Consider the following 21,585-nt stretch of genomic DNA (forward strand, 5'->3'; position numbering starts at 1 on the left):
GTGAATTCATTATACTAAGACTTGGGGAGCATTTCTTGCAAAATAAAGATATATTATTCACTCAGAAAAAAACATAGAGCCTGGTGCTGCAGTACATCATTTTTCTATTTTTCCTCTGTCACTTATTAAGTTATGATTCTGTATGTACACAGTACCTTGATTTGTTTAAGTTACATGGATTCTGTGCTGCTTTGTAAATTTCAAGTCTGGATTATGCATGTTTTAATGAAGAATGAACTATGAGTCCCAGGGACAGCTCTGGTTCAGTCTTGTCGCACTTCCAGATGTGCACCTGGTTCTTTATTATGTCTCACATAGGAAGCTGGTAGGTATCTTTCTGAGAGCATCTTGTTAATGAATCAATTTACAGTAAGATGTATATTTGGGGGAAAGAAAGTAGAATTGTAATTATGGTAATGGGGCAAAATAGCTTAAAAATGGAAAATAAACCAGGAGTCTAGCTGCTGAAATGTGAACATTGTGTTTCTCTTTAATTTGCTGTTGTCTTGGAACCTAGCTGTTTATGCAGTGCTTTCACCTTCTGTTGCTTGTCTAAGTGCCAACTTCTTTCCCAAAGGTGTTCAGTGACTAATGCTTTGGTTACAAGCCAGAATATTTTATAAATGTCTATTTCTGGGCAGCTCTTCTACAAGTCTTAATTAAACTTTAATGTCAAGCTGAAGTTTACTTTTAGAACCTCTTAGGTTGCTTTAGTCCTAACATGATTATAGAGTTTGGGGTGGGGGGGCAGGATGTGGGACAGCCATGTTCCCACACACTTCCTCTCTCCCATTTAACAGTGCCACCAAGCAGATTCATACTACTTAAACCCAAGGTTTACAACACAGGCACGAGTAAATCACAGCCATTCCCTAAAATGTTGTGGTAGCACACTGTCACTCAGACTCCTCCACCCTGCAGTGATACCCAGGGTTTGGAATTACTGCTTTGTTAGTTATTACACATTCTTCCAGCATATCCAACTGCTCAAATCAAGGATCCCAATGTAGAGATGATGCATGTGGAAGTAGCATTCTTTCCTTTCTTCTCCATGTCTGGAGGAGTTATGAGGACTGGGGGATCATTTTCTCTAATTCTCGTATGGCTTATTGGGGTAAAGAACTGCATCCTGTGCCATCTGAAATAATGAAGCTTCTATTATAGTCAGAATAGTACAAAATAGATTTCAATTAAATATGGTAATATGTTATATGTTTATTTCATAATTAATTTACTAATCAATTGGATTGCTCTGTAGCAAGAGCCTGCATTTTTTTTCTGTGAAGGGACAGATAGTACATATTTGAGTTTTTGTGGGACAGAGATCTCTGTCCCAATTACTCAACTCTGTCACTGTAATGCAAAAGCATGTCTGTGTTCTCATAGAGCTTTATTTACTAAAGTAGGCAGACATGTGAATTTGGCCTTCAGGGAGTAGTTTACAGACCTCTACTCTATGATATGCTTGCTTTTTATATGGAAATTGTAAAGTATATATATTTTTATTAATTAAAAATAGTGCCTGATAGTATATTTTGTTTTTTAAACATAGTTTGTCAATATAACTTAGGCTGGTTGTGAAAGTAAGCCAAGATTCAAAGATTTTTAAGAAATTAATCCTGGGTTAAAAAATTATAAGAATCTCTCCTAGATAGAAACAAAGATAGATATAAATATGTATCTAGCCTACAGAATTACATGTGTATGTTGACCAAAAAACTATAATAGTTCCAAAAATGGAAATTGTCAAAAGTCCCATGGATAATTGAAAGGATAAATAAGATGTGGCATATTCATAAAATAGATTATATACACCAATGATAATAAACATTTTACAACTACCTGTACCAATATGTTAATCTCACAAACAAAATTTTGAGTAAAAGCCATGCAAAAGAACAGATACTCAAAGATTACATTACATTTATATAAAATACAAAACTGAACAAAACCAAGTTATATTATTAAAAATCAAGGAGGGTGAGGACAATAACTGGAAGAAAAAGCCCCAGAGGGTTTTTCAGTGGTGCTGCTAATATTTTTTTCCTTGAGCTAGGTGCTTAACGCATGTATTCATAAAAAATATTGAGCTGTACAATCAGGATATGTGCATTTTTCTATGCATGTATTATACTCTGATAAGTTTAAAATAGAAAAAAAGAGGAAGAATTTTCTAGCATTAAGTGAAGTGCCCATTTTCTTAGAAGTTACATTCGAGTTGTAAAAGTGGGGGGAAATGTCCAAAATTATTTTATTTGCATATTCCGAGGTTCATAAGAATAATTCTCAAAAACCGTACCACATTTCCAGTTTGGATTTTGCCATGGTCATATGATGCCATTAATTCATAGGTCATTTCAGTAGGTTTATCACCACCAAAACATTAGGTTGTCTGGATGGGGTACAGATCACAATGTGGTAATGCTAGATATTTACTTTCTTAGTGAGACATTTGGAATTTGTATAGCATCACAGAACAGATAAACACGGTTTAAGGCTATAACGTGACAGTATTTATGCTGATACTTTCATAGACTTCTAACAGTCAATAACTTATCCAATAATTTCCCCAATTTTTTTCTGACATGTTGCTTGGACACCACCGAACCCTTCTTTACGTTTAATACAGACATGCACCTACCTGCTTATATTTTTTGAACACTGTGTTGTTAGGCTCTGAGAAAGCATGTGAATCACGATCCAGCATCTTCTCCCCAAGGCAAATTAGTCTAGTAGTGAGAGGAACCAGAGACTTGACATTGTGAAAATACTGCATTTTTATAGAGGTGCCCCGTGTGCTTTGAGAGAGGGAGAAGCTGCCACCTTACGCTGTTAGGGGACAGCAGTGCAGGGTGAAGGTGGTTAACAGTGAGTTTTGGCTGGAAGAACAACTAAGAATTATTGACGTCCAAGATAAATCTTGAAGAATAAGTACAAGTCAGATGCATGAAGAGATGTTGATGTCAGAGTGCTAGTTTGAAGGAAGATGCAAAACATCCTGGTGTATTAGATGCCTGTTTATAGAAAAATATGACTGAAACAATGAATTGTGCAGTGAAAGTGAAGCAGGGGCCAACTCTGGAGGGCCTCTGTGTCATGCTAAGGAGTTGGAACTCTTATCTTGAAGGCAATGTATGGTTCTCAACAGACACCATTATCTAGTTTGCTTTCTTGAAAATGACCCTCCGGCAGTGTGAAGACTGCATTAAAGGAAAGGAGAAGGACTTGAGACAGATAAATCAATTAGAAACTCAATCCAAGTGAATTTAGGTTCAATCATGACATTTTCAGACTTAAAATTTCTTGAGGCAGCCAATTTAACCATAGTAGTAGAGAAAGAACAAGTATCATGTCTTTACTACCTCAGGCAAAAAGTGGTTTCCCAGAGCCCTCTATTCACAACACTTGCCCATTTGTGTATCTTTTTTACATTTATTTACACATCTGTCCTTTATTATATCAGCTCTAGGAAGGAGTGAAGCGTGTTGGTATTTGGGAACAATGAACTTAGTGCCTGATTTATTGTACAGAAACTTTCAATTATATTCATTCATGAATCTTCAAGTAATACTTAAAAGCAGAAATTTTGAAACATGTTCTTAAACTCTGTCCTTACATATTGTCTTTAATCAATTCACAAAAACAACTAAATTCCTACTGTATCTTTAGTATTTCCATAAATAGTTTATTCAAACACTAATCTTCTCTACAAATGTTGATTTGAATGACACAATTTAAACATTATTGAAGAAACTTTCTAAATTCTGCAGTGCTAGGTGGATATTTATCTTTTTTACCTATCCTCACCTGATATTTTGCTTTGGGTAAATGCTTCTCTACTTTTAACTAATTTTTCTGAATTTTAAATTACTAGATATCCAAGAACTTCTGTTCTTAGGGGAAAGTTTATAAAATGACATACTGTAATGGAAAGTTTTCCTTAGCACGTAGCTGTTCTAAACCTCTCACTGGGAAAAAGAATGAACTGTGTAGAAATTTGCAATTGTTTCAAGACTTCAGAACATTCTAGCTGTGGCCTTTGAATAAGTTCCTTATGTCTCAAATACTTCATATTTAAAATATTTTGAGGACTTTATACAGTATACATAACCCAGATCTTCAATGAATGGTAGGTAGTATGGAATAGGATAACTGAGGCTTAAAAATGCTAAATTACTTCCCCACCAGAAAGAACTGCTGGCAGTGCCAGGACTGGAACTCGTGCATATATATGGATTTACAGCAATCTATACTTTGCAATACACAGGAGGATGAAGCATTTCTCCAGTTCTGTTTTTAAATTTGGCCTAGTTACTGGTAGAGGTGACCAGCTGCTTCACAATTTAATTCTAGTCCAACATATTTTAGTGCCACACACTTGTGGGTGGACATAGTAGTTCTTCCTCATGCCTTGCTCACTTCTACCAAGTATTCCTTCTAGTCTTCTTTTCTACCAGTTCCTTCCATTTTCCTCCCTCGGTTCAGGCAGCAGCTAGTTCAATGTCTATTTTAGGCTTGCAAGAAAGAAAAGAAAAACTGCTTTGCCTTTAGAAAATGTTATGAAATAATCAGGAAAATGTTAAAATTATAGAAGCAAGAGGTTACGCAGAAATGAGAAAAGATACGAGTTTAATTATAGCTCATTAAAGTTTCCTTGGGTAATAGGTGACTGAATTTACAAAAAACATGACAAAGAGTTCTTCTTAATATGGTTTTACATCTGCTTGCATAGGGTCAATCCCATGATTGTTTTTCCAAGAAAATTAGTATTTTATGTTCAGCATAAATTATATACATATATCCTTGTATGCATATAAGGGAGAGGGATTTTTATTTCCTAAACAAGAACTAAATAATATTACTTAATTTTTAGGCCCCATGAAAATAAAACATATCTTGCTGTTGGGAGTATGAAGACATTGATGTTGAATGTGTCCTTGTTTAATGCTGGAGATGATGCATATGAAACGACTCTACATGTCAAACTACCCGTGGGTCTTTATTTCATTAAGATTTTAGAGCTGGTAAGTACTGTAAACCACAATAGCATGATACTACTTGGTATTTTACTTAATTTTTTAAAAGTAAATGGTAGAATTCACTTCACTGATTTGGGGTATAAGTCTTAATATTTAGGCTCCTAGTTATTTTCAGACTTACTCTGTGCCCCTGCTCAGAATGGCAAGTTCTTGGGTCTTAAGTCCAAAGGCATCAGCCTCCTGTTTTCCAGTGCTAGGAGTAGGAGGAAGCTGTTTGGGTGCCTTTACATTCTCACTGCCGTAGCCAGCACATGTCTGATGTTGGAACAGTATCCCCTTGATTGTGGTCCTTGCACAAGTAACATTGATCCTCCATCCTGGACTCCAGAGTTATAGTTCTTTATTTTAAGGTGACACTCAGACAATTAGTAGAATTTTCTCTATTCTTTATCAAATTCGCTCATCTTTTGTCCAGGGACCACACCTTCATACCAAGAGTGACCTTTGACCTCTCACGAATATCTGTTACCTTCTTTCTCTAGTGTTTGTGGTACTTGCAAAAGTAACAGTGGAAACTCAGATATTCACGGACGGTATTTTTAAAGCATTTTATACTTACTGCAATTATAACGTCATTACACCTATTGAGATCATAGCTATTTTGATTAAATACCTTAAACACATTCTCACATACCAGACAGAAGAGGACCATTAAAATATGAACCTTATGGATTCCTTGCCTCATGATTTTTCAAGGAATTCAGACCCTGGATTAAATAGGGAATATACCAAGATAAATGAAAGCTACAAGTCCAGAATTTTTTTTTTTGTGGAGAATCTGTTTGAATACTAGAGTACACACATATATATATATATACACAAACACACACATACACATATATATATACACACACATATATACACATATACACATATACATACATATATACACATATATACACACATACATATATACACACATGCACATATATTTATATCATTTATAGGTCTATTTTTCTCAAACATATAAATAGAAAATAGTTTTCCTAGAAAAGCAAATACTTCTGGGATGGTATTCTTTTCAATAACCATCCTTAAACATATGTTACAAACTTTTTATTTCCTTCCTGTCCAAAACAGTTGTTTCATTTTTCCCATTAGGAAGAGAAGCAAATAAACTGTGAAGTCACAGATAACTCTGGCGTGGTACAACTTGACTGCAGTATTGGCTATATATATGTAGATCATCTCTCAAGGGTAAGTGTTTCGTATTTATGGCTTTTGTTCACTATCATGAATATTTTTCTATTCTTCCCTATCTTTAGGTTGCATATAAAATATTATAAATATTTTAGCTTGGGGTAGGTAGCTGAGTGATGAACTAAAACTGGTTCTTGAAATCTTTGAGCTTCGTGTTTATATTGGCAATGTTTGCTGTTTTAAAGGGGGTGGCATGTTTACATCGAAATGGGCATGTGCATGTGTCAATCAGAATTCTGCTCCCCCTACACACCCTTCCCCAAAACCCCCACCCCCACCGCAGGTGGTCCTGTCTGCCAGGCATGTTACCTCTGCTATACAAAAAGGTGTTTTTGGCAAGAGTCTCCACGCAAGTTGTGAAAGCATTTCTAATTTTGTCTAGACTTGCCTGCGTTCACATTCAGAGGAGGCTTTGTCTCTGAATGTTACTTGTGGATATGTGTGTACTTTAAAATAGCCACAAACCCAACAACTTCCCTGAATCTTACTGCCAAGGGAGGAGTAGCTGATGCCTTTACAATGGTTCAATTCTACATTCCATAGAACATAAACTTTTAAGAAAAAAATTCAGATTATAAAAAATATACTTAAGATTTTTTTTAATGGGTTTTCCTGGTCTGTGTTTTACAGATAGATATTAGCTTTCTCCTGGATGTGAGCTCACTCAGCAGAGCGGAAGAGGACCTCAGTATCACAGTGCATGCTACCTGGTATAATTTATTGTTAATAAAATGAACTAGAAATGTACCCCCATATTTTGAGGGCAGAATTAGGAGAACCATAAAACTGTGTTCCATTAATTGTAAGAGAAAACTTCTCTTACATGGTGTGCTTTTAAAAAACCAAACAACATAGTTAAATGGGAGTTACTGGCAATGTTTTAGCTCTTGAGCTATGTTAAGTATTTATTAGATTAGATTAGAGTAGACATGATGTGTCACGAATCAAACCGTGTATTTGAAATCAAAAACAGAATAAACAGTTTACAAGTAATAACTCTACAAGATTTAAAAGTGAGGGTAATGAGTTACATAGATATGTGTCCTAGAGTAAATAGGAAATCGTTAATGACTATTTCATGAGTGAAGTTTCAATATATTTTTTAAAATTCAGAATAAACATCAAGATGGACTTCATTTTACCTAACACAACAACTTGGTCACCCTCTCATCCTAAAAATCTCTATAAGTAAAACTGATTATAAAGATACATTAAGGCAGTACACGACTTGCTATACAGTTTAAAAAATTATATGAATGATGTGCTTCCTTTGATCATTAAGTCTTGCAAAAATACTTCTTCAACCTAAAGAGAGTAATAAATTTGTTTCTAAACTACCTATTTATTCTGGTTTTTGTACCACCTAGAACATAAATGTTAAAAAATCTTTTAATCTAATAAATGTAACTATTTGTAAAAAAAAAAAAAACTCCTCTATCTAGCATTAGAAGCAAATGATAACAGTTTAAATAATGAGAGAAATTTTCTGCCAACCTTGTCCTAAAAAATGTTTACTACCATATCTACTTTTATCTCCACTCCTCAAAAAGCATTTAAGCAAACCTCTGAGTATATTAGGTATGCAGGGTATGTAATTAGTTCTCTCTGAAGATTTTTCTGCTTGGTGAATTCTAACAGGGTGTTTTCTGTTTGTATAGTGAAAATGAAGAGGAAATGGACAATCTAAAGCACAGCAGAGTGACTGTAGCAATACCTTTAAAATATGAGGTTAAGCTGACTGTTCATGGGTAAGTAGACATAAAGGCTTCCTTTCAAATTTAGAGCTGATTTACAGTTTCCTTGCTTCTTACATTAATGAAAAAACTGTATTCTAGAATTTTTTTTAAATAAAAAGGATACTCTATCTTTTAATAATTACCTTGTTGTTATAGTCCCTTACTTAGCTGTCCATTATAATAATCCACTCTATAATCATCACTGATACTACATCAAACTAGTACCCAGCTGGAGGAGATTTCTTACTGTGAGAGCCCCAATAAGCTAGCAAGGCCACACTGAGCCTTTCAGCTGTGCACTGTGTAATCCTAATCTGGAATTAGGCAGTATGCAGTCTGCATAATCATACTCAATGCCCATGTCAAGTGTGAAGTTCAGAGAAGTGTGAACTTAGTCAAATCACTATTCTGCAGACCCATATCTACACATGTGGCAAATGGATTGAGATGTGAGAGATCTGGCTGCAAGGTGTCCCTTGTCCACTTTTTATACCTATAGGATCACCAGATTCCTCAACCACAGTATCAGAATTCATTGCTTCCTCGTGATTTTAATGATTGAGTGGATCCCCCTCTCATTCAAGAAGGAGATGTGTGGAGAAAGAATAAAAGGGGGCTTACGGAAACCTTCAGTAATTCCACTAGAACTTATTCATGGTGTTAGTCCTTAAAACTACATTTTTATGCAGTAGAAGATATGAGTTACAGAACAAATAGACAGATGAGCCTTTCCTGTTGCTCTAAATCTAAACCATCCCGCAGTCATCTTATCCACTTAGAAAGGTGATATACAGTCATGTAAATGTAAAATGTCAGTGTCTGATGGAATTGAGTATCAAGTTTGAGATAAAGCAAACGGGTGAAAAAAAGGCCATTCACAGGAGAGTAAGACCTAGAGAATCACGAGTAAGCAAATAAAAAGTTCATTGCGTGTTTCCTCGTTTTCAGTGTTTATCTTGCCACTCCTCCTGGCTTATGATGAGTGTCTTCCTATTTTTCTGTTATTCACATCTCATTATTTTGAACAAGGAATGTTCACCTGTTAAACTGCCTAAATCTATGCTGGTTACTTTCCTGTTTCATGAGTTTCTAATTTGGTATTACCTAATATTAGCTGCCAAATGTGAGCACCTTATGGAGTAGAGATCTCCCTAGAAACATATTTCTTAGAGTTTATTGCAGATAAAAATGTCAAATCACAGGCCTTTAAAAGAGAGTGACAGCCTTGTATTGTAACAAAAAATTTATCATACTTAATAATGTTAGACTTGTTCCCCAGATTTGGGGTTCATTATAAGTAGCCAGCAGGGATCATGAGATGGGAAGAAATAATTCAAAAACGGGTAACATAAATTGAGGTATGAGAACCTTAGGAAAAAACTAAGAAGTTATCCCACATTACATTTGCCAAATTTACATGAATCACTTAAGAGCTGAAAGAGAAGGAATGGTCAGTAGAATGAAAAAGGTGTAGTGTCGTGGAAAGCAAGAAAAGAATATCGGTGAGGGACAGATACTGTCACCCAGGTCAGAGCACATGGCTTTTTTTTTTTTTTTTTTTTTAGAGTCTCACTCTATTGCCCATGCTGGAGGGCAGTGGTGTGATCTCAGCTCACTGCAACCTCCGCTTCTCGGGTTCAAGCGATTCTCCTGCCTCAGCCTCCTGAGTAGCTGGTACTACAGGCACACGCCACCACGCCCAGCTAATTTTTTTTTTTGTATTTTTCGTAGAGATTGGGTTTCACCACGTTGGCCAGGCTGCCCTCAAACTCCTGACCTCAGGTGATGTGCCCTCCTCGGCCTCCCAAATTGCTGGGATTACAGGCATGAGCCACCGCTCCCAGCCCTAATTTAATTTCTTTTTAAATAAAATGTATATCTGACCACAAAACCAAAAGTATTCCATGGTGACTTGTAAATATGCTATAATCCAGACTATAGAAAAATACTCTTTATAATACGTCATCGAATAAGACAGTTAATTAAATTTGAATTTGTTTTTACCAGGTTTGTAAACCCAACTTCATTTGTGTATGGATCAAATGATGAAAATGAGCCTGAAACGTGCATGGTGGAGAAAATGAACTTAACTTTCCATGTAAGAAAAGTTAATTGTGTTAATATTTGTAACAACCTAAAAGGATGTCACTGATGCATTGCTCCAAGGGACATTGTACACCTATGACGTCCTTCAGCCTCTGCAGACCACGGCTGGCTGGAATGGGGCAGCAGCAGTGGTACTCCTGCCTCTCAGACCCCTGCTGCTTTCCTTCCACTTGTCTTGTCCCTGGTATTCAAGCCCATATCTCCTTACAGGACAGGTGAGAAAGAGCATGCAGGAACAGAGATAATGCCTGAAACAGGCAAAGTTATGGGATGAGCTGAATTTGCTAGAGACACATACAGAAAACAGGACAGGCCAAGGGAAGGCATCTTTGGGTGCAAATCAGTGAAATTTCTTCTTGGTTGAAGCTTATAAAAAACCTCAGCACTACAAAGTAAAGGAGGCTCTTACCTCCCATCTCCATTTAAGATCACGCTGGTCAGCCTTTCAAGCCATAAGTTTATGACCTGTGACAAGTGCTTTATCAATTATTAAATAACCTTTTAAAGTAAAGAGTACTATCGTAATTCAGAAGTATTAGGAGACTGATGTAAACCTAAGTTTTTAAAAACATTTTTTGCTGTCAAACTGATATTTTTATTGTATCAAAGATGTTGGTGATTAGCAAATATAATTTCCAAAAAAAAAAAATTCTTTGAACCAAAAGCACTGTCCAAGCATTCTTATAGAATAATCTATATATGTGAGTAAATCTTGGATTAGGTATAATATTTTGTAAGACAATGCTTTTCAAAATGTGTATTAGAATCACTTGGGGTACCTATCCAGAATGCAAATTCCTTGGCTTTGCCCCAAATCCGTGGAAAAAGAATGACCTTGAAATCCTGTTGATTCTATGTATACTCCAATTTTTGTTACACTAGTTGATACTAATGTTGAAAAATTTTAGTTCTCCACTTTGAAGTCCCAAGAAATGCTCTTTAAAACCCAATGGGAGTTTGTGCTTTGATAAACTAAAAGAGAAGCCAAACTGGACTCTAGAATGTTTATTTATTAATTTACAATTAATAGTTAAAAAGTATTTTCTACTAAATGTATAATGTAGTGACTGGCACTGGAGAAACTTGCAGTATATAGGATTTCTGTGTCTAGCCAACTATGTAGATATTCTTAGAGGTTTAACTGTTGTTAGGCAAACAGAGATGTTTGTGATTTAGATTGATATTTAATGGCAACGAGAAGACCTTGTCTCTAGTATTGGGCACTGCTAGGTATCTGTTGCTGACATTTCCTTCTGCAACTGCCCTGTGCTTTTATGGATTAGCAATTACCACCTGTTCCCAATTTGGAGACACTTTCTTCATCTATGTCACATGCATTCATAAAATGACTGCAGGTCTGCAAGTCATCTTTTTTAATCGAGGTATTGGGATGCATCTCTTTCTGACTTACTGTGTTGGTTTTATAGTTAAGCTGCCAGTTCAGTAGGCTATATTTTGGCCCCATTTCCCTTTTCAGGAATCTTCAATCCCCAAATTTATCATCCTCTTATGCATTTTTTGACAAGTATTGTTAAAAACCTTTTGTGCTTTCTCAAAACCCAACAACATACTTTTCTTCTGAATGCATCAGCATATAGATCCTGAATAAAAATACATTTTTATTCACTTTCTCCTGCTGATTATCCTCTTAGCACAGAGTGCTTTTGCGATAACATCATAGGATTTAGAATTACAATACCTGAGTTTTGGTCATAACTCTTGTCATTTTTTAACTTTTATCTTGGGAACACTAAGAACACCTGTTAGCATTTCCCTTAGCTGGTGAATACCAAAATGTTAGCCTACCTCATGAGAACAAAATCATATTTTTAAAATATGTAATGGAACATACAAATATATATTGTTTATGTCTCCTAAGACTGTTTCTCCAATAAACCATCAGCCTGTACTTTTTGTTTTCAACAATACCAAAACTAGAAGGTTAGAAACAATGACTCATTTGAAATTATTAGCAAACTTTAAAAATTCTGACTATGGATATCCTGTCTCCCTTTGTTATGCAGCTGCCAACTATAAACCACCACCACTATAAATGTTGCATGGAATATACAGGATCACCTAAAAGCTCACTGATATCTGTACTTACATTTATAGAAAACATTTAATTTGTTAAAAAATTTTTCCTTCTTATCAGGTTATCAACACTGGCAATAGCATGGCTCCCAATGTTAGTGTGGAAATAATGGTACCAAATTCTTTTAGCCCCCAAACTGATAAGCTGTTCAACATTTTGGATGTCCAGGTAAAAATGTATTTCTTCCATCTAACCTTTATTGTGTGTCTTAAATACTAAAATAAATGCAAACCAATCCTTTATTCGAGTAATGATGCGAAAATGGATAATTGTTAACTTACTTCAGTCACACTCTAAGCTATGAATTCACCATGCATTTATTGAGTTATGCTTTGAATATTATACATTTCTTTAGAACTATAGAGTTACAGCGCAACTTTTACATTTGATTTAATTAACTGAACTATATTCTACCATCTCCATTGAATAATTATTTTAAGATACATTTTTGTGTGATATGGACCTATAGAGGTAACTTCTATTAGAATTCTTCATAAAACTTGAAACTACTGTGCAAATATGAGGATTATAGCCTTTTTTTTAAGGAAGCACTATTCAAACCACTTCTTAAGAACCAATATTCTTGCATTGATGGTTCCATCAGAATTGTTTTGAGCTTAACAGGTTGAAGACAGAAGTCAACAAATCTACTAAATAGGTTTGAGGTCTGATTTTTAAAAATCCTATTTAAATTCCAGATTTAGAGAGAAGAATATGGTGTTATATTGTTTCGCCTATAAAGGCAAAGAAATATTTAATATCATGCTAATGTTCCAATATCATTTTTCACATTTCTGCAAGGTTAAGGCCATTTTATCAGCTTAGAACCTATATCCAACCTTCTGTAATTTGGCTGGGTTTTTGTGTTTCTGCCACAGACATTTAATCACTCCCAAATCTGTCAAAAAAATTTCTACAATTTCAGAGGTACTTGATATATTTTAGCAAAGATAAGCTACTGGAACTTTTAAAACCATGTTGCTTTTTGCTGTTTTTTCCAATGTTGAAAGATAAGATTTCTCTTGCTTTCTGTCTTCATAGACTACTACTGGAGAATGCCACTTTGAAAATTATCAAAGAGTGTGTGCATTAGAGCAGCGAAAGAGTGCAATGCAGACCTTGAAAGGCATAGTCCAGTTCTTGTCCAAGACTGATAAGAGGCTATTGGTAAGTTTCAGTTTTTCAGGTTGTAGTTCCTGCTTTCCAACAGAGAAGTGAGACACTTAAAATCAAGTCAATGGGTTTGAGCTGTCACTTCAATGATAAGAGAGAAGACAAGTTTAGGTAGTATTCTTGCATGGAAGGAACAAGCATGGTTGGAAAGTTGAGATAGACCCAGGGTCTATCCCATATATAAACATGTTGGCCGGGTGTGATGGCTCACGCCTGTAATCCCAGCACTTTGGGAGGCCGAGGTGGGCAGATCACAAGGTCAGGAGTTCGAGACCAGCCTGGCCAACAGAGTGAAACCCCGTCTCTACTAAAAATACAAAAATTAGCCAGGCGCCTGTAATCCCAGCTACGCAGGAGGCTGAGGCAGGAGAATTGCTTGAATCCGGGAGGTGGAGGTTGCAGTGAGCCCAGATCATGCCACTGCACTCCAGCCTGGGTGACAGAGCAAACTCCATCTCAAAAAGAAAAAAAAAAGTTATACAGTTTCATTTTTTTATCTAACAAATGGCCACTATTTGCCAACAAGACATTGTTCCAGACCCTTCAGGACACCAAGAGGTTGTCTTCACCTGGGCAGCCTTTGTGGCATGGGTTAATTTTCATTCTTTTTCAGCTTAGTGAATGTATGAAAAGAAACTGGAGAAGCAGTCATCACCTTGAAATGATCCACGTTTTACAACAAACAAAGAATACGTAACTTAGCAAGACTCTGATTAGGAACATTTTTTAAAAATTCTGTCCCAGAAGATTATGTTAATACAAATAATAAGAACATATGCTCCAGTTTAAATACTTTAATTTAGAAAATAAACATTCATGTCTTGTTTAAAGGTAATTTAAATGCCACTAAGGAAAGCAGATGTTTAATTTCATATTTATGGAAAGATGATTTTCAAAATGCCATTAGAGCATATATTAAATTCTATATAAAATATTTAAAAAATATTTTCCAATGTTGAAAATTTTAATGTAGCACTTTTATATTCCCTTCAAGTACTGCATAAAAGCTGATCCACATTGTTTAAATTTCCTGTGTAATTTTGGGAAAATGGAAAGTGGAAAAGAAGCCAGTGTTCATATCCAACTGGAAGGCCGGCCATCCATTTTAGAAATGGTAAGTCTAAAACATTGACAACTTGGTGGCTAAGTTTACATGAAATCTATAAATTCAGTCATATAGGCAGGATAGTATGAAGGAATTCAACAAATTAAGGTTTAAATAAAATTTTGGAGTAAAACTCTAAAACTGTATTTCTATCACTTCAACTATCTACATTGACTAAGTGAAATGGCTTTAGAAATTAACACGTAATAAAGGCTAAAATAGGCCAGGCACAGTGGCTCATGCCTGTAATCCCAGCACTTTGGGAGGCCAAGGCAGGAGGATCACTTGAGGCCAGGAGTTCGAGACCAGTTGTATTCCTAGGTAGATGTCTGGTGTTATTTCTGAGGTCTCTGTTCTGTTCCATTGGCCTCTGTATCTGTTTTGGTTAGCCTTGTAGTATAGTTTGAAGTCGGGTAGCCTGATGCCTCCAGCTTTCTTTTTGCTTAGGATTGTCTTGACTATATGGGCTCTTTTATGGTTGCATAGGAAATTTAAAGTAGTTTTTTTCTAATTCTGTGAAGAAAGTCAGTGGTAGCTTGATGGGAGTAGCCTTGAATCTATAAATTACTTTGGGCAGTATGGCCATTTTCACGATATTGATTCTTCCTATCCATGAGCATAGAATATTTTTTTCCATTTGTTTGTGTCCTCTTATTTCCTTGAGCAGTGGTTTGTAGTGCTCCTTGAAGAGGTCCTTCACATCCCTTGTAAGTTGGATTCCTAGGTATTTTATTCTGTTTGTAGTGAATGGGAATTCACTCATGATTTCGTTCTCTGCTTGTCTATTATTGTATACGAATGCTTGTGACTTTTGCACATTGATTTTTGTATCCTGAGACTTTGCTGAAGTTGCTTATAAGCTTAAGGAGTTTTGGGGCTGAGACCATGGAGTTTTCTAAATATGCAATCATGTCACCTGCAAACAATCTGACTTCCTCTCTTCCTATTTGAATACCCTTTGTTGCTTTCTCTTGCCTGATTGCCCTGGCCAGAACTTCCAATACTATGTTGAATAGGAGTGGTGAGAGAGGGCATCCTTGTCTTGTGACGGTTTTCAAAGGGAATGCTTCCAGTTTTTGCCCATTCAGTATGATATTGGCTATGGGTTTGTCATAAATAGCTCTTATTGAGATATGTTCCATCAACACCTAGTTTATTGAGAGTTTTTAAGCATGAAGGGATGATGAATTTTATTGAAGCCCTTTTATTTTAAAAATATAGCTAAGAAGAAAAACTAAGGCTTTCATAAAATCAAATAAAAACATCAAAATTCAACAACAAAAACATATTTAAATTTTAAAAATAATGAAATATATCTTGGACTTCTTCCTACAAAGGAGCATGTATATTTATGAGGAGTAGTTTGAGATGAAACTAGTTTTATGTGGAGTTCTGTTTTTCAGCTTTCTCATCTGTTCAATATGGATAAATGAGATGATTTTTATAAGCACTTAGTTCATGGAACATAGGAAGCCAAAGGAAATGGCAGCTGTTATGTTCAAGTGGAATTCTTGAAATTGCCAAACAGTGCTTAAGAGGAAGATACACTAATCCATTTTAGTTTCAACTGTGCTAAAAGCAAAGTCACTGAACCATCAGCAAGTCATTTAACCTTTTGCAGTTTGCCTTCTCTTTTTCTCTAGGTCTAGGTTTTCCACCAGTGGCCATAATTGGCATTTTGAACCAGATAATTTTGTTTTGGGGGGTTGTCCTGTGCATTGTAGGATATTTAGTATCATCCTCAGCCTCTATACGCTCACTGCTGGTAGTACCACCTCCCACGTTCTGACACTTGACAGTTTCTTTAGACATTCCTGACTGTCCCTTAGGTGATAAAACCCTCCCTGCTGAGAACCACTGCTCTAGATCTAAAGGAAGCTTGTCATTTTTGGCTCTAAAATGTTAAATAACATTTACACAGTAGTTTTAAAGGTCATATCCCTCTTTAAGAATCTGACTAAATATATTCTCATCTCCCTCAGCAAATGCGCACATTGAAAACATCTCCTAAAGATTCTTAGAATTTATAAAGCCCTTCTACAGGTCCCCAAGCTTCATGGATTCTGCGTTATAAAATCCTTGCTTTAGATAGTAAAGTTCTGAGTTCATCCACTGATTTTATATAAAATCCTTGCTTTAGATAGTAAAGTTCTGAGTTCATCCACTGATTTTATATTTGAATTCTATAATGTATTTAATTTAGAAAGAAATAAAAAGCCCAAATAAGATAGATTCAATATGCGGTGGTGGGGTGGAGAACAATGGTAAATGGTAACTTACCTCTTTCTGTAGTCTAATATTTAAATCAAGTTATTTGCAAGGTAGCTGTTTAATCAAAGGATTTCAATAAAATGATACTATATAAATTAATACCAAGACCACACTTTGGGAACCAAAGGAAGCACTGCAGTTAATTTTAAGTGGTGAAATAAATTGGGGAAGGTAAATTGTGAAAACCTCTAGCTAGAAGGTAAAGATCCTGATAAATTATGTCTTTATGAAATAAACCAGGCTATGGTGATCCTTCTTTTATTAAACAGGATGAGACTTCAGCACTCAAGTTTGAAATAAGAGCAACAGGTTTTCCAGAGCCAAATCCAAGAGTTATTGAACTAAACAAGGATGAGAATGTTGCGCATGTAAGATTACCCTCTTAACTGCTACATTAAAATTATAGGAAAACACATTTCAAGGGTGTCTATAATTACTTCCTTTTGAGTAACTGAGTTGGGAAAGTAGAGTGTGACCAGCTCATGGAGGGCCCCCAATACTTGGTTGAGAGTTGGCATTTTCCACAACTGGCAGGAGGGAACAATACAGCAGTTCTTTCAGAGAGGTGAATTGGGCAGCAGTGAGAATTGAATAGATTGGAGGAAAAGTCATGGATACAGCCCATTACACTCACTGTTTCTGCTAAACAGTTACCAGTGTTTCCTGCAATTATATTAGAACCAGCAAGAAAATGGGCTGGGCAGTTCTAAATACTACTGGGGATTATGGCAGGGCTTTAAAGGAAATATAAGCAACTTTTTAAACTGATTTTTTTTTTTTTTTGGTTTTTGAGTTTTATTTTTCTTAACTCACGTAGGTTCTACTGGAAGGACTACATCATCAAAGACCCAAACGTTATTTCACCATAGTGATTATTTTAAGTAGCTTGCTACTTGGACTTATTGTACTTCTGTTGATCTCATATGTTATGTGGAAGGTAAGCATTTAACAATTACCAACATTAGTCTACTAAAAATGACATTTTCTCAAAGCCAATTTGACTTCCAAGTTAATAGATTTAAATATTTCACTATTTTAATGTTAACTTTTTATGTTGCTCAGTACTGATCTCACATTTCTCTTCAACACCAAAGTCTTTCTAGAAAAATATGCATTCTTAATTTGTTTTGAAAGACGTTCCTTTTAAAAAAACCACTTGGAAAAGATTGCAAATTACACGGAATGTCAATTTTGGAGAGAATGTGGTGTGTATCACTGAGAATTTCTACATTAAAAACAAAAATGTTTCTTTAACCCGGTATGTCCCCACTAATTTTTACTGATTACCTCTGTTAAACCTTTATGACTGATGTTACAAGGGATGCAGTTTAAGAAATATTGGTGTTAACTGCTTAGATATTAGAAATGAGTATAGTAGATAAGAGAGTGTTCATAACTATACACTAATGATTATGTAATGCTATTTTCAGGCTGGCTTCTTTAAAAGACAATACAAATCTATCCTACAAGAAGAAAACAGAAGAGACAGTTGGAGTTATATCAACAGTAAAAGCAATGATGATTAAGGACTTCTTTCAAATTGAGAGAATGGAAAACAGACTCAGGTTGTAGTAAAGAAATTTAAGAGACACTGTTTACAAGAAAAAATGAATTTTCTTCGGACTTCTTTTACTCATGATCTTGTTCTTGTGACATATTATGTCTTCATGCAAGGGGAAAATCTCAGCAATGATTACTCTTTGAGATAAAAGAACTGCAAAGGTAATAATACAGCCAAAGATAATCTCTCAGCTTTTAAATGGGTAGAGAAACACTAAAGCATTCAATTTATTCAAGAAAAGTAAACCCTTGAAGATATCTTGAAATGAAAGTATAACTGAGTTAAATTATACTGGAGAAGTCTTAGACTTGAAATACTACTTACCATATGTGCTTGCCTCAGTAAAATGAACCCCACTGGGTGGGCAGAGGTTCATTTCAAATACATCTTTGATACTTGTTCAAAATATGTTCTTTAAAAATATAATTTTTTAGAGAGCTGTTCCCAAATTTTCTAACGAGTGGAAGTGGACCATTATCACTTTAAAGCCCTTTATTTATAATACATTTCCTATGGGCTTTGTTCCAACAACCATTTTTTTTCAGCAGACTATGAATATTATAGGCCTAACTGGCAAACTTCAGACTGAACATGTACACTGGTTTGAGCTTAGTGAAATGACTTCTGGATAATTATTTTTTATAATTAATTATGGATTTCACCATCTTTCTTTGTGTATATATACATGTGTTTTTATGTAGGTATATATTTACCATTCTTCCTATAACACACCTTTATCAAGCATACCCAGGAGTAAATAGTTAAGAACCATCTTCAAATCTTTTGTTATAAAATATTCGAATTTATATTCTGAAACAAAAGATTGTGAGTGTTGCACTTTACCTGATATACACTGATTTAAAAAATACAGAAACCATACCTCACTAATAACTTTAAAATCAAAGCTGTGCAAAGACTAGGGGGCCTATACTTCATATGTATTATGTACTATGTAAAATATTGACTATCACACAAATATTTGCTTGGATGTAATTCTTTGTTACGCTTTACAAGTATAAGTGTTACCTTACATGGAAACGAAGAAACAAAATTCATAAATTTAGCTGAAAGATACTGATTCAATTTGTATACAATGAATATAAATGAGACAGCAAAATTTTCATGAAATGTTAAGTGACTGACAGGTAAAATATTTTTATAGTTTGTTCATACTATATGAGGTTCTATTTTAAATGACTTTCTGGATTTTAAAAAATTTCTTTAAATACAATCATTTTTGTAATATTTATTTTATGCTTATGATCTAGATAATTGCAGAATATTGCAGAATATAATTGCAGAATATCATTTTATCTGACTCTGTCTTCATAAGAGAGCTGTTCATTTTATCTGACTCTGTCTTCATAAGAGAGCTGTGGCCAAATTTTGAACATCTGTTATAGGGAGTGATCAAATTAGAAGGCAATGTGGAAAAACAATTCTGGAAAAGATTTCTCTATATGAAGTCCCTGCCACTAGCCAGCCATCCTAATTGATGAAAGTTACCTGTTCACAGTCCTGCAGTGATGGTGAGGAATGTTCTGAGATTTGCAAAGGCATTTGAGTAGTGAAATGCAAGCACAAAACCTCCTGAACCCAGAGTGTGTATACACAGGAATAAACTTTGACATTTATGTATTTTTTAAAAACTTTGTATCGTTATAAAAAGGCTAGTCATTCAGGAGAACATCTAGGATCATAGATGAAAAATCAAGCCCCGATTTAGAACTGTCTTCTCCAGGATGGTCTCTAAGGAAATTTACATTTGGTTCTTTCCTACTCAGAACTACTCAGAAACAACTATATATTTCAGGTTATTTGAGCACAGTGAAAGCAGAGTAAGTACTATGATTGTCCAACACAGGCCTCTCAGATACAAGGGGAACACACTCAGATACAAGGGGAACACAATTACATATTGGACTAGATTTTGCCCAGTTCAAAATAGTATTTGTTATCAGCTTTGTTACTTGTATCATGAATTTTAAAACCCTACCACTTTAAGAAGACAGGGATGGGTTATTCTTTTTTTGGCAGGTAGGCTATATAACTATGTGATTTTGAAATTTAACTGCTCTGTATTAGGGAGCAGTAAATCAAGGCAGACTTATGAAATCTGTATTATGTTTGTAACAGAATATAGGAAATTTAACATAATTGATGAGCTCAAATCCTGAAAAATGAAAGAATCCAAATTATTTCAGAATTATCTAGGTTAAATATTGATGTATTATGATGGTTGCTAAGTTTTTTTGTGTGTCCAATAAACACATTGTAAAAAAAAAAAGAATTTGAATTGATATTTCATCTTGACTTTTAAAAAGCCTTAGAGGCTAATTGTTAGTAACATCAAAAATAGCAATTTCTATTAGGATATCCGTTTGGCCACACAGCGGGAGGTTAGAGCAATGGAGCATTACTGAGTTCCTCCCCCTGTCAGATCAGCAGCAGCATTGCAGCAGCATTAGATTCTCATAGAAGTGCAAACCATATCATGAACTGGTATGTGAGGGATCTAGAGTGCCGTGTTCCTTAAGAGAATCTAATGCCTGATAATCTGAGGTGGAACAGTTCATCCTGAAACCATTCCCCCATCCACGGAAAAATTGTCTCCCATGAAACTGGTCCCAAAAAGGGTGGGGACCACAGGTTTAAAGCATGGCCACATTTCTTTATATTAAAATTCTAGTTTGTACATTTCTTTTAGAAACAATTACATGTTACTTTGGAATCATTTATTTCTTCCATGCTTCCTCCATAAAGACTGATAAGTCTTGGATGCAATCTGTAAAGAAAATACATTATTTCATCAACTTTGGTTGTTTTTCACACACCTAATAAGTATGGTACACAATGCCAAATACAAATTGATAACAAACACAGCATTCCCAACAGAGCTGTAATCTAGAAAACTCAGAAGGTCTAAGTCATCAACAGTAATTGCTCTAAAGCCTCCTTAACTGACTTCCTTGGTTGTCCAATGCTCTCCATTACCTCTGTAAAACAGTCAGTTATGCCTCTAGAACACCCATGTCTAGTGGGCACCCCTGCATGCTTCTTCTAACCACTGAGTGTCACAATGCCTACCAAGAATGCGTTTGCAGGTTCCTAAACCTGTTTATATCAGTTGCTATTTAAAATTGTTCCCAAGGGAAGTTGAATGCTCTGTAAAGGCCTAATAAAAGCAAATTACTGAACAAAACATGTTACAGTAATTATGAGTGAGAGGAAACTAAGATGGAAGGATAAAAATCTAACACTTTACTATTCAGATGGCTCCACTAAAAGGTTTAAGATCT

General features: G+C 35.2%; 2 protein-coding genes across 5 annotated transcripts in view; one reads left to right on the forward strand and one right to left on the reverse strand.

Annotated features, from left to right (window-relative positions):
- ITGA4 (integrin subunit alpha 4) overlaps nt 1-20,573 on the forward strand; it is an 82,848-nt gene extending 62,275 nt beyond the window's left edge. The window contains exons 18-28 of the mRNA XM_004032913.5: nt 4,874-5,024; nt 6,141-6,236; nt 6,870-6,949; nt 7,898-7,987; nt 9,983-10,073; nt 12,237-12,344; nt 13,218-13,343; nt 14,344-14,463; nt 16,995-17,093; nt 17,543-17,662; nt 18,156-20,573. Of these exons, the coding sequence (XP_004032961.3) occupies nt 4,874-5,024; nt 6,141-6,236; nt 6,870-6,949; nt 7,898-7,987; nt 9,983-10,073; nt 12,237-12,344; nt 13,218-13,343; nt 14,344-14,463; nt 16,995-17,093; nt 17,543-17,662; nt 18,156-18,251 (1,177 nt within the window). The 3' untranslated portion in view covers nt 18,252-20,573. The remainder of the gene's footprint in view (nt 1-4,873; nt 5,025-6,140; nt 6,237-6,869; nt 6,950-7,897; nt 7,988-9,982; nt 10,074-12,236; nt 12,345-13,217; nt 13,344-14,343; nt 14,464-16,994; nt 17,094-17,542; nt 17,663-18,155) is intronic.
- Nucleotides 20,359-21,585, reverse strand: part of CERKL (CERK like autophagy regulator) — a 119,974-nt gene continuing 118,747 nt past the window's right edge. For all 4 annotated transcript variants that reach the window (XM_004032898.5, XM_004032900.5, XM_055380334.2 and 1 more), the window contains one exon: nt 20,359-21,071. In XM_004032898.5, coding sequence (XP_004032946.3) covers nt 20,990-21,071 — 82 coding nt within the window. In that variant the 3' untranslated portion in view covers nt 20,359-20,989. The remainder of the gene's footprint in view (nt 21,072-21,585) is intronic.

This window comes from Gorilla gorilla, chromosome 11 (genome assembly GCF_029281585.2).
Source record: "Gorilla gorilla gorilla isolate KB3781 chromosome 11, NHGRI_mGorGor1-v2.1_pri, whole genome shotgun sequence".
Classification (NCBI taxonomy): domain Eukaryota; kingdom Metazoa; phylum Chordata; class Mammalia; order Primates; family Hominidae; genus Gorilla; species Gorilla gorilla.